The 13,798-nt window shown below is 40.5% G+C and overlaps 1 protein-coding gene across 1 annotated transcript; it reads right to left on the bottom strand.

Moving 5' to 3' along the window:
- Window positions 1–9,186: 9,186 nt before the first annotated feature.
- On the bottom strand, window positions 9,187–11,670 carry LOC308137870 (uncharacterized protein). The gene is made up of 5 exons (XM_080506748.1): window positions 11,590–11,670; window positions 11,056–11,166; window positions 10,791–10,952; window positions 10,555–10,671; window positions 9,187–10,274 (listed from the first exon to the last, which is right to left on the bottom strand). The coding sequence occupies exons 1-5, from the start codon at window positions 11,639–11,641 to the stop codon at window positions 9,529–9,531; spliced, it is 1,188 nt and encodes a 395-aa protein (XP_080362874.1). The 5' UTR covers window positions 11,642–11,670; the 3' UTR covers window positions 9,187–9,528.
- Window positions 11,671–13,798: the final 2,128 nt, after the last annotated feature.

Below are 13,798 nucleotides of genomic sequence, written 5' to 3'. Positions count from 1 at the left end.
ACACGCACGCACGCACGCACGCACACACACACACACACACACACACACACACACACACACACACACACACACACACACACACACACACACACACACACACACACACACACACAGACACACACAGTATTTGTAAGTGACTGTTTTTTGTTTTTGTTGTTGCTGTTCTTGTTCAACTTCTTAAATGTGGAAACTTGTATTTTTACGTTATCTCTAAGGGCAAAATCAAGTAATAGACTACTAAAAGGTTAAAATGTGACCAGCAAATGATAAACAAATAAACTGGTATAAACTGGTGAAAACAAACCGGTGTTTGATGGGTTAAAATCCTGAAAATGACAGTGGGTATGGTTTTTATGGTCAAGGCTGAAGTCAGACAAAAATTGTCAAAAAATATCTAAGAAATGTATTCTCTTAATTATTATATTTATATTAATTTGCGATACACAAAAGATTTTATGAAGATCTGAAACAGCATTCAATTTAAGGATATGGTCATTATTAAGATATTAATGTTGGGACAACAGAAAAACATTAGTTTAGTAAAGTGTTTTGTTTTTGTTTTTTTTTAAACATTTTTTGGGATGTGGACATTTTTGTCATAAACGCATTTTCAAAAATGCCAGAAAAAAGTTCACTGTTGTTTTTTGATGATTTCAGATTGAATATCTGGGATTGTTTCTTTCATTTACTTGTTTTCATAATATATTGGCTCCAATTTCATGGAGCATATGGTGACAAACTGCCTCAGTTGTATGTTTTGTTTGTAATATACAAACACTTTGTTGCTCATGCATAAACTTTCCAGAGTCCCTGGAACTCCTCGTGCAGGACTTCTTCTACCAGCACTATCCTGGTATTCAGTGCAGAAAGTCTACTCCGCGCATTTGTGCCACCCTCACTTATGAGTCGTTGTAGTTGACTCAGTAGAAGTTGTGTTTGGGGCAAATTTATTTGTTTTGCAAAAAGAATGACAGGTTGATGTATTTAGAATGGCACTGACTTCTTCCGGAAAAAGCAGCAATCGGATATCAATGGTAATGTCACACACATTCAGAGTTCCACAGCCTGCAACAGTGATAGAGTTGCTATCATGAAAGACTGTGGATGAAAAGTTTCAGTTTTGCAGATGATAGACAAATCAACTTATCCATGAAACCAGATGATACTGATCAACTTGCCAAACAAGAAGTTTGTCTTGAAGACATAAAAGCCTTAAGGAACAGTAGTGTGCAGTCAGGGGCAGAAAATGTCGAAAAGGATTTTTCTTTCTTTTTGAATAATTAAAAAGTGATTCTGAAATCTGTGTCTCGAATCAATTAGTGACTTTAGAAACGTTATCCAGAGGAGGACTGGTTTTATTTTGTGGAGCTCAAATCTCCTATGTCTTCTAAACGCATCACAACTACTTTCCTCTGCTGGGGCAGCAGAGGAAAGCATTGCTACCTCTGATTGAAGCTGGACGAAGCTGGACAGTATCATCAGCTATTCATATTTTGTGGAATTTCTAGCACTAGCCTTGGTGTCATTGAAATGAGCTTGACTGATTGGTCCATGGGCAGGTGGTGATGACGCTCTGTTATTATCTGCTGCTCTGGAGTGATGGAGGCTAATTTAACAGCAAGGTCGGATGATTTGATAGCAGACCTGCTTCAGGGCCTTTTTCAAGGCGCCTGTTTGTAGAAGAAATGGAAATTGTGAATAGAGGAAGACTGACACCAGAAATGGATGAGCTAACTCAGACCAACAAAGGCTTTGTGCAGCATTTTATAGCAGGATGGATTTAATCTACAAGTAATGGTGAGTGCTAGTTTTATTTTTTTACTTCCACTGGATTAGATTGGCACTGCTTTGGCATTTGGTGCAGTTTTTTGATACTAAAATGGTGTTTCCCATACAATCGTGCACACAGACAGACAAGCATGCATGCATGACAGTAGTGATGGAGACTCGTCGGACGCTACGGACCCCCCCTCCCCTCCCTTTCACCCCCTTCTTCGTGCAAACATGTGGGAAACAGTGGAAGATGATCTCATGGCGATGCTGCACAGTGTCTTGGTGTGTTGTGGTTGTTGATCAGGTGTCATGTTGGTGTGGATTAAGTACTGATGCATTGTAGTGGCCTTACATTGGATTCGGACCGTGTATTTACGGTGCCGGTAGCAGCACACACCACGGAAGAGTTGGCAAATTAATAAAAATGAATTGAAGGCTCTGATTGTGGGTGAATTATGTGACAAGGGGATTGTAATAGTTGAGACTCAGTCAGTGCTCGCTCCTCCTGTGGATGGCGCCCCAACAGAGGTTTGTGGGTGGCCGCGTGATGGGTAAAGCACCCAGTGCCAGTGATGCTGGGGAGGAAGATGACTTAAGAGCTGGTGGGGCTTGAACTCCCTGCACGCTCCCGCCATCATCTTCCTATGGCTGTGATCGGTCTCTGGTTTGGGCTCGGCTCAAGTTGAAGCAAGCCCGACTGGAACATGAGGCTCATGAGCGGGCCCAGAACCGACAGTTCCAGCTGGAAATTCGAAGGCTGGGATCGAAGCGGACACATTCTGTCAGGTTTTGGCAGTTGGAGCTGGAAGTATAGAAAATGGCTGTAAAGTCTGAGTCCCCTGCTCTAACCACACAAGCTTTTGATGTGACTAAATGTGTACAATTAGTAAGAGAGTACAGAGAAGCCGAGGTGGACTGCTACTTTGCTGCTTATGAACGGATCGCCCTTGCCCTGAAATGGCCAAGTGTGGGCCCTCTTGCTGCAATGGAAATTAAGAGGTAAAGATTTGGAAATTGTGTCACCTTTACCACTGAATGATAGCCTTGAGTACACCACTGTTAAAAGTGCCATATTAAAAGCCTATGAATTGGTGCCAGAGGCTTACAGGCAGAAATTTCAGCAACTCCAGAAAAACCCACTCCCACACCAAAGTTACCTTGAATTTGTCAGAGAAAAAAGTGTTTTGTTTGACCGATGGTGTTCATCTTGTGACGTTAACAATGTAGAATCACTCAGAGAATTACTCCTGCTGGAGGAGTTCAAACAATGTCTGCCTGAATACATGACCATGTATTTAAATGAGAAAAAAGTGACTACATTGGATTCAGCTGCTACATTTGCTGACGAGTATATGTTTACACACAAGACTGACTTTTCTGGTGCCAGAGATAAACCACATGTTACCTCGGATGAATCTGCCTCTCGAGTAAAACCCACTCCAGTTAAGAAAGAAGAAATGTTATTGGCATTGGTTATTTGGTGAAATGTTATTGGCAACTGCTTATCCTTGAAACGTAAGAAGGTGAGTGAAGCCTCCCAGTCAAACGCTGTTGCACTAATCAAGGTATCACCAGGCAGGACTGAGATTGACAAATGTGGCCCTTATTTCAAACCTTTTGTGTTGGACGGCTTTGTGTCGGCGAATGTAAATGACAAAGCCGTCCCGATAAAACTTCTGAGAGACACGGGATGTTCACAGTCTCTCATTTATTCAAGTGTACTTCCCTTTTCTGATGCAACTTCCTGTAACTGTAACTCCAATTTGCAAGGAGTAGACATGGGCTACACTCTGAGACTGTTGCATCTGGTAACATTGAAATAAAAACTAGTGAATGAAACTTTCGCCTTTGCTGTGTGCCCTGCCATTCCCATCAAAAGTATCCCTCTTATTTTGGGGAATGATGTGACGGGAGGTCGGGTCCTCCCTGCTCTGGAAGTTTATGACACTCCAAAAATCGAGGAACTTCAAGAGGATGAGTCAACTGATGTATTTCCTGCTTGTGCAATTACTTGTGCTCAAGCACACAAAAACAATGAGATTGATGTCAATTTGTCTGACTGTGGTTTTTCCTGCTCTGTCTGAGATACAGGATAGAGGAGTACTGTGGTTGGTGATGCAGTGAGGACTAACAATGACAAAAAGCAAATGGAGGATTTCAAGCGCAGTTCACTTCCCCATTCTTCGCCACTTCCTGTGACACAGAATCGACTGTGTGCAGCCAGAAATCTGACCCGACCCTGCGGAAGTGCTGCGAAAGTGTTGGGGAGAAAGGACAATTAATATTGTTCCCATCTTTTACCTTGATAATGACTTGTTACTCAGAAAATGGAATGCTGTAGCTGATGATGAGTCTGATTGGTGCTCAGTGAATCAGATCATGGTTCCTCGTGAGTATCGCACACAAGTTTTGTCGCTTGCTCATGATAATGCCTGGTCTGGGCATTTCGGTGTGAACAAAACCTATCAGCTCATTCTCCGACATTTTTTCTGGCCTGGTTTGAAAGGAGATGTTGCAATATTCTGCAGAAACTGTCACGGGTGTCAACTTGCTCGTAAACCAAACAACGTGATGCCACCTGCACCGCTTCATTCCATTCCTGTGGTTGGTGAACATTTTGAAAAACTTTTCATCGATTGTGTTGCATCCCTGCCTCGTTAAAAAGGGGGATATCTATATCTAACAATTACTTTCTTTCATACTTCTCAACACATGATTAGACAAACAGCAGCGCGTCGAGTGTCCTTCACTCTTTGGTGCGATCCAGCCTGTTACTACCAGGCGATCCAGCACCGGAGCTATACTTTGACTTGCCAGTCTGGGTGTCCGAATCCCATTTCGATGTGATCCAGCCTTCTACTATAAGGCGATCCAACATCAATTATCTTTAACTCTTTGGTGCGATCCAACCTGTTGCAATCAGGTGATCCAGCACCGGACCTATATTTTGACATGCCAGTCTGGGAGTCCGCATCCCGTTTTGATGTGATCCAGCCTTCTACTATAAGGCGATCCAACATCAATTATCTTTATAGTGCTCCAACACTTTTTAATGTCTCTGGTATATGCAATTTTATTTCATGCCAAATATAGCTTCTAAATCTGAGTTAAATTTAACAGTTATTTTACATGGTAGAATTCAAACAACCGGACTCAAATTGAAGACTTTTCAAAAGGCGTCTTCTTACCTTCAATTGTGTACACTGTTGAGTCCGGCCACTGAAATCCCCCACCTCTCTACAACCTCTCGTCGGATCACGTCGGGGTCACCAAACTGTTGGAATTCTTACCTGTGTTCCCCTGAATTCCTGCGTGTTCGTTTGATCCGGTAGAGGCAGAAAGAGAGCGTTAATTTCTTCAATAATGCATTTAATAATCACACAAACAAGAGATTACAAAAATGCATATCAGATTATACAATGCTACAAAATTCCATATATCAGAGTTTACATTATACGAGCTCGGACCGTTCTTCCTTGCAGACCCAAGTATATAGGCCAGGTTTACAATGAAGAAGGGCCCCGTTGCAACGCGGGGTTCATATTTATACATTTGCATACGACACCTCAACCTCACATTGGTGAGTTCCTCGTGATGTATGCGTTGCTATGGTGACGTTGCTATTCCTTTGTCTCCAAAACTGCTTAAAACTGGTTTTACTCAGAGCTTGACGTTCCGTGGGACCAAACTCACCTCTGACCTCTTATCTGTTCCAATCTTACCTTAACCATAAATTGTACAGAATGGAGCACTGAGGAGACATCGCCAACCAACTTGGGATGTCCCTGAACATTAATTTATAGCTTTGTTTTTCCCAACTTTAGCAGTGGGAGAAATCCCAGCTGTGGAGGAAGATAACAATACAATGTGTTCAGTTGTCTCACAGAAATCAAATGTTTAACTTGTATATTCCTTCAGTAGACATGGGCTACACTCTGAGACTGTTGCATCTGGTAACATTGAAATAAAAACTAGTGAATGGAACTTTCGCCTTTGCTGTGTGCCCTGCCATTCCCATCAAAAGTATCCCTCTTATTTTGGGAAATGATGTGACGGGAGGTCGGGTCCTCCCTGCTCTGGAAGTTTATGACACTCCAAAAATCGAGGAACTTCAAGAGGATGAGTCAACTGATGTATTTCCTGCTTGTGCAATTACTTGTGCTCAAGCACACAAAAACAATGAGATTGATGTCAATTTGTCTGACTGTGCTTTTTCCTGCTCTGTCTGAGATACAGGATAGAGGAGTACTGTGGTTGGTGATGCAGTGAGGACTAACAATGACAAAAAGCAAATGGAGGATTTCAAGCGCAGTTCACTTCCCCATTCTTCGCCACTTCCTGTGACACAGAATCGACTGTGTGCAGCCAGAAATCTGACCCGACCCTGCGGAAGTGCTGCGAAAGTGTTGGGGAGAAAAGACAATTCATATTGTTCCCATCTTTTACCTTGATAATGACTTGTTACTCAGAAAATGGAATGCTGTAGCTGATGATGAGTCTGATTGGTGCTCAGTGAATCAGATCATGGTTCCTCGTGAGTATCGCACACAAGTTTTGTCGCTTGCTCATGATAATGCCTGGTCTGGGCATTTCGGAGTGAACAAAACCTATCAGCTCGTTCTCCGACATTTTTTCTGGCCTGGTTTGAAAGGAGATGTTGCAATATTCTGCAGAAACTGTCACGGGTGTCAACTTGCTCGTAAACCAAACGTGATACCACCTGCACCGCTTCATTCCATTCCTGTGGTTGGTGAACATTTTGAAAAACTTTTCATCGATTGTGTTGCATCCCTGCCTCGTTAAAAAGGGGGATATCTATATCTAACAATTACTTGTACTACAACTTGGTTCCCCAAAGCCGTGCCATTACGGCAAATAACTGCTCCTACCATTGTGAAAGCATTAACCAAATTCTTTTCAACTTTTGGTTTTCCCAAGGTGGTGCAGTCTGACCAAGGAACACATTTTCAGTCTCATAATTTTTCCCCAAGTGTTAAAAGAATTGGGTATAACCCATACAACTTCCAGTGCTTACCACCTCCAGTCGCGAGCAGTCACAAGGAGCCCTCGAATGGTGGCATCAGACATTAAAATCAATGCTACGAAAGTACTGCACCGAGACAGGGAGAGGCGGGGAGGAGGGGTTACCATTTGCCTTGTTTGCTGCGCGGGAGTACACACAGGAGTCTCCTGGATTCAGCACTGTCGAATTAATTTTTAGACATGTGCGACGTGGACCGTTAAACGTTTTTAAAGAGAAGCTGTTAGACTCAAAGACTTTGTCAGAGACAAACATCCTGGACTACGTAAGTCACTCCGAGCATGTTTACATAATGTGTGTTCTTTTGCTCAACACAACCTAGACAAACAAACATGAAGCACTGTTATAATAGTGAAGCCGTATTGCAACTGCTTAAAGGTCATGACCAAGTGCTTGTCCAACTTCCATTTCCTGGTTCTGTGTTAGACGCAAAATTTAACGGGCTCTACGGAGTTCAGAGCCAACTCGGTGACACAGACTACGTTATCAAAACCCCGGCCAGGCGGTGCAAAACTAGAGTTTGCCACATAAATATGACCTGACAGTGCTGTTGACTCCTGACAACACCGCTCCTGTGCTATCCACTAACCTGAAACAACCGACACCTGAATCTGATGGGCTAACTTTGCCCACCCCAGAGATGCCAAGCTGGGCTTGCCAACTCAGAAATGCGAAAAGCCCTTCCTGAAACACTGTCTCACCTCGCTGACTCGCAGCGTTGTGACATAATTGAACTAATAGACGGTTTATGTGTGTTATTTAATGACGTGCCATCCCACATTCACATCATCGAACATGACATTAATGTAGGGAATGCAAGACCAATAAAACAACACCCGTATCGCACCAACTGTGAAAAACGTATGCTATTGCAACAGGAGATGGATTATCTCCTGGATAATAATCTTGCTTCCCTAAGTAATAGCCCCTGGAGTTCACATTGCTTTGTGGAAAGAAAGCTTGATGGTTCATTACTGATTACCGGAGAATAAAAGCAATTATGATGCCTGACTCGTATCCAATGCCCCACACCCCGGCTAAATTTGACCGTACTGTCTGCGGTGGGACCGCGCAACAGAGTTGGGCTTTTGCGCGCTTTGCCGTACCGTGTCCTCCCGCCTCGCCCTGCTCCTGTGTGGAACCACGGCTATAGTCTACCCTGCTGTTGAAATGGGGAAAGGGAGTATATTATCTTTACATTCTTGGAAGGGATGGTGTTCGCTGGTGGTTGAGAGATAACAGGAAGGTTCACACTCTTATTCTCATCGGATGTGAAGGATCCTCCTCAGCGCAATCTTCTGTGTCAGACATATAATCCAATATGTCACTTTCACAGCTAAAGCGCTGTTCCAAATCATTATGGACAGTAAACATTTTCAAGCGAGAGAGAGAGAGAGAAAGCAGTGCAGATTGCAGTAGACACAGATCACAATGAGGAATGATTTGGACAAGCTTTTATATGTTTGTTCCTCCTTTATTTTGCATGAACTACCAATGTTGTTGTGGGAACACGAATACCTCACCCTCCAATGTGCGGGAAATATCAGTTCTACCAGAAGAATTATCAAAATTGTCGTGGGAATTGTTTTTTTCCTCACACCCCCACTTGTATGTATCAAAAGTGTCAGCTCTGCACCTGCAGGTGTGGGAATATTCGGTCACACAGACAGACCAACAAGCTTTACATAGCTCAAACGGTTTGGTCTCATATTGACCCCAGAAAAACACTAATGTGTGTAATATGTGTTCAGTGAATTGGAAAAAATGTCATAATGATAATTTTATGCTTAATCAGTTAAAAGTCATCAAATATGAAGCAAAAACATTAATGCAGCTATTATATTTTGGAATTGTATTGAATTATTGTTTAATGATAAACACTGAATGTCTTCAAGCTTTAAAGTATTTCTATGATTATATTTTGTTTATTTCTATGTAAAGCTTTTATTTATTTATTGTATTTCTTTGTAAAACACTGTGAACTGCCTTGTGTTTAAATCGTGCTTCATAAATACATGTCCATTGCCTACCCTTTATAGTCTGTTGTCAAGTTTGATAAAGAGGCAATAACCCAGTGCAATAATTTCAGTGCAACATCAGTGTTTTATGCATCTTAAGACGTCAATACTTTAATACTTTAATACTTGATTGCTGTTTTTGTTCTTAGACACTTAACTTATTTTTCTAAGTGCTTGAGACTTGAGTGTTGCTATCTTAGCCATTTGAAATGGAACTGTGTTCATTTGTGGATTTTTAAAGATAATAAAGCATATTTCTCTTAATGTCTGTCAGTCTGTCTGTAAACTCTCATCCCCTTAAATAGAAAAGTCTTTTGTCATAAAGGTGTGAAACAAAAAGAGTCAAAATCATAATTACCTGCAGATATTCTTTATTGAATAGAATTACAACATACGCATAGAAAGAACTTGATTGATTGAATTGTTCAAAGATGATTCATTTTGACCTGTAATGAAATCACTTGTCTGAAAATTTGACAAAAGAGAAAACTCACAACTGATACTTGCAAAATAGCATTAAGAAAAACTTGATTGATTAAAGCCACTGAACTGTCTTGAAGAATAATAATTTTTATAATTTTATGAGACAAAAAATCAAAATTGAAATCCAAAAGTTAACCACAGTGATTATGCATGTTGATGATTTCTAAATGATATAAAGGAGAAGAGAGTATATATAATTTTCAGCGTTGGTTACTACTGGTCACAGCGGTTCTGCAGGTTACTGGCGTAGTGGGGCAGCAGGTTAAAGTGGTGGCTCTGGAGAAGTCCTTGTATTTGGTAGAGGACCTGTTGTTCTTCCTGGAAGAGCGCCAGCAGGTTCTGTTGCCCGCAGAGAGAACCGTGGATCTGATGCAGCAGCACCTGGTGGTTGTTTACCAGCAGGCATTGCTGGTAGTGAAGTGGAAGTTGATGGTGGTGGTCGACTGGCAGGTCCTCTTGTTGTTCCAGCAGGTTGTTTTGGTCACTAAGCAACTTTAGATGCAGTTGGAAAAGCACCAGTTGTTGTTGCTTAAGCAGCTCAAGGTTTATGTTGGCAGACAGTAGTCGTACTTTCAGCAGCAGAGCTTTTATTTGTGCTAAGAGCTCACGAGACGGGGTGTAAACTGTTGTTGGGTCACTAACAGTAGTATAACCCGGAGTGGTTGTAGTTGTGTCTCTAAGTATAGTATGCGTATAAGCCACAGTGGTTGTAGTTGGCTCAGGAGTGGTTGTAGTTGGTTCAGGAGTGGTTGTAGTTGGTTCAGGAGTGGTTGTAGTTGGCTCAGGAGTGGTTGTGGTTGGGGCAGGTGTAGTTGTTGTGGTAACAAGGAAACAGGTTGGTGTACCAATAACTGTACCCACTTCTTCCAGGAAAGGCAGATTTCTGATGTCATTAGCGATGTCACACACATTTGAAGTTCCACATCCACCAACAGAGATCAGTTGACGATCTATCAAGACTGTGGATGAAAAGATTGAATTTCGTGGTCAAATAAATGTCTTCATTACTCATGTCAGACAAATATATACTGATTCAAGAGATGGAGAAAACTGATTCACATTTTTTTGTATCTACAGAGAAAGAAAAAGTGCATTCTTGATGACTTTGAAATATATATCAATCGTTCGCCTGTTCAAAGGCATGCAGTGATTTTATGTCCTTACACTCATGAAACAAGTTTAAACAGAAGCAAAACAGATTCAGAGATTTTTTGTTAAATGTACAATAAAAATACTGACTTTGTGTCTGAAAGCAGGTGTCCTCCTCTCCTCCACAATTCACTACTGAGTCGCAGTTGTCAGTGCTGGGATCACAACCCCTGCATTCTATACCATTGTCTCCAGGAATAGCAGGGACTGAAACAAAAGATATGAAACCAACGAGTGAATATTTAAGCCTTTTGACTTGAAAAGTATTTTGAAAAATTTGTTGTTTGTTCTTTTCATCACAATTCTTCTGATCCAAATATACTTACATTCCAGGCTCCTCAAGTTGCAGTCATCAGAATCATCACAGCACTCAGCATTTGCAACTGTGTGTATCCCACCCAGGTTGGCTGCAATAGTAGGGAAGCCTGTGGCTGGACAAACCTCGCTGTTTGCACAGTCCCTGTAGATTCTCTGTATTCCATTGGCTTCTGTTGTCAAAAAAGAGCATTGTGAATTTCATGGAACACACATTTCATTTGTTAAAATATGTAGTTCAGTGAAAATGAAAAGCTGATCTGAAGAAAAGAATACCTGTGATGAAGACATTCAAACAGACTTCATCATCTGCACATTCAACTGTCCGTCCAAAAGCACAGCTCAGATCATTGACATCTGTACATACGTGACAACGGATTGCTCCAGCTGTGATGGGAACAAACAGGACAAAATATTATTTTAGGAAAAGAAATGTGTGAATGGTGAAAAGTCTTTGTCACATTATTGAGATTTAACATGAAGCTTTAATCCTGGTTTTTACATGTGTACATTACTACTTTTCTTTCTTGAATTCCTATCTCCAGAGGTTTTCCCCTGTGCTGTCACATTTCAATATCTGTCATAGAAATGAATAACTAATTATGTTTCCTCTATTCTTTTAATCTGTCATTAATTCCAGAAATCAAAATAAAACTTGGCAGCTTTAGCAGATTCACTAATGTGTACATGTTATAATATTAACAGATCATTAAACTTTCTTTTACTGATTTTAAATTGTATTTCTGTGTTAATAATACATGAGGTTGTGTTGTACCTGCATAAGTTGTATAGTAAAATAAGTTTGGTTACCTGTGCTGGAGAATGCCCAGAGGAGAGTGAGAGAGAGGATCAGCTTCATCATGATGATCAGGAGTTTACAGCAGAGTCTTCCTGAAGGCTGGATCTGTCTCTGCTGAGCATTATTCGTCTTTTTATATCGTTCAGGTGTTCAAGCATTTGATGAAAAATGTGCGCGGAAGCACCTTAATTACTGGGTGTGTTGTCCATTCTTACAGGATGATCGTTCAGACACTCCTGATTTGATTCTTTTGAACAGTCACCACACCCTTTTTATTTATTTGAAATGTTCCTCAGCTCAAAACACTGACGGCATTTCTCTGTGCTAAACTTAGGTGTTTGGCTTTGTGTGCACACTGAACTGTCCACCTCCCTTTATATTTCACTTGACAACTGAATCATTGTGTGTCGACTGTGAAACCATGCTCACTGTTCTCTATTTATGGAAATGAAGAGTTTCCATTAGGTCAATGAATATTTAAACGCTCCCTAAATCTTGAAAAAGCATCACATTGATGCTACAAACAGATGCAGCCACCATCATAGTTTCACCTCATTTATTTCTTCCATTCATATTTATTTTATTTACAGAAACCCTATCAAACAACTTCTTTCATCTCAGCACATTCAGTGTTATTTTTATTGATTCAGTTTGAGAGGTTTATGTAGTTATGACTAAGATTTCTTATCACAGTTTGTCAAAATGTTTTTTAAATGAAGTTATTCAAATGACATTATAATAGTATTTTGAATTGAATATTTTTCCCCAATTGTACACGAGCTGATTAAGATTGCTTTATGAAAGCCGAAAGGACAGTGGGGGAGTATTGCCAGACCTGGATCAACAAACGGACAGACGGACAGACGGACAGACAGATAAAACCAACTGCTTTTGTCTCTTCACATATGAAATACATATTTTTTTATCAAATTAATTCAATTCAATTTAACTTAATTTAATTTATATAGCAACAAATAAAACACAGTCATTTCTAGGTGCTGTTGGGATTTATGATTGGTTATTTGCATTAAAATGAATGTAAATAATAGATTACTGAAAGTAATAAATCACTGGAAGTAATTTATGAAAAATAAAAATTATTAATGGAAGTAAATGGTCATTTACCCATTAACAACTCCTTGAGTCATTAAGTAATTACTTAAAAGTGAATAAATTGTCAAAAATTATTTATTTATGCAAATTTTCATAAATTGGTTATTTATCAAGTAATTATAAAATTGGGGCACCACCAGCTAAAGTGGAAATAGCTAATACCAAAATATCAGTGTCATTTGTGTCCTTTTGTCTTTCACCCGCACAGAAAAGAGAGGACAGATCTCTTGGTTAAGGGAAGCCGCGGTGAACTTTAAATATAGTTCAACAAACCTTGAGATTGGATTAACACAGTAATTTATTACAAAAGACAGAAACACTGGCCATGTAGAGAATCGCCTTATACTTAGCCGTTAAAGCAGCTGAGGATAAACGCGCCTCATGTCAGTCGAAGAGCAGAAGGAAGAAGAACGCTCCACACAGTGCTTCCGCCAGATCAAACACGCGCGCTGCTTAATCCCCTCTTCCCATTGGCCACCGCTGGAAGGAGGCGTAAGCAACGTGCTCTCCTATTGGCGGACCTTCACACAGACAGAACAAACTACGGTACCCATGATGCATTTCGGTATTTGTCCATCATCTACAGCTCAATAACAAAACAGTCCGCCGCCATTTTAACAGTTTGAATAAGTCCATGCAGGAAGCGTCACAGTTCGGAGGTCAAAGAAAACGTCATAACTCTAACAATAGCTCTCTTGATGTGATTCTATCACATCACAAATAAACATTAAAAGAGAACAGATTAGTTTCATCTTCTGGATCAAAATGACCTGGTTCACCTGTGGAAGTTAACAATGCCATATTTACTACATCCTGTTTGTCAGGGGAGATGGCAGTGTTAATCAAACGAGTAAGAAGCTCTCTATTACATGGAATGCAACAACAAATAGAAATCAACACAGACATTACCAAAACCTTGTAATTACCAAACATGTCAGCCAAACCGTCCCACATGAATGTATCAACTCCTGAATGATGATGAATAATAATTTTTTTATATTGAGTGTACGCAAACCTTCTAGAGTCCTAGTTAAGGTGCCATCTGCTGTTGTGTTATTAGGGATGAAAATACACTTATCACCAAACATAGCACATACTCCTCCTTCA

The sequence above is a fragment of the Blennius ocellaris genome (genome assembly GCF_963422515.1).
Source record: "Blennius ocellaris genome assembly, chromosome: 12".
Taxonomy (NCBI): Eukaryota; Metazoa; Chordata; class Actinopteri; order Blenniiformes; family Blenniidae; genus Blennius; species Blennius ocellaris.
This window is presented reverse-complemented; position numbering and strand designations above follow the sequence as displayed.

What these genes read in the sequence shown, in the direction of transcription:
- LOC308137870 (XM_080506748.1), bottom strand. Translation starts at nt 11,641, where the DNA reads ATGATGAAGCTGATCCTCTCTCTCACTCTCCTCTGGGCATTCTCCAGC. An exon ending in TTTGAATGTCTTCATCACAG is followed by an intron (nt 10,953 to 11,055) that starts GTATTCTTTTCT and finishes TTTTGACAACAG; the next exon opens with AAGCCAATGGAATACAGAGA. An exon ending in CACCTGCTTTCAGACACAAA is followed by an intron (nt 10,275 to 10,554) that starts GTCAGTATTTTT and finishes TTTCATCCACAG; the next exon opens with TCTTGATAGATCGTCAACTG.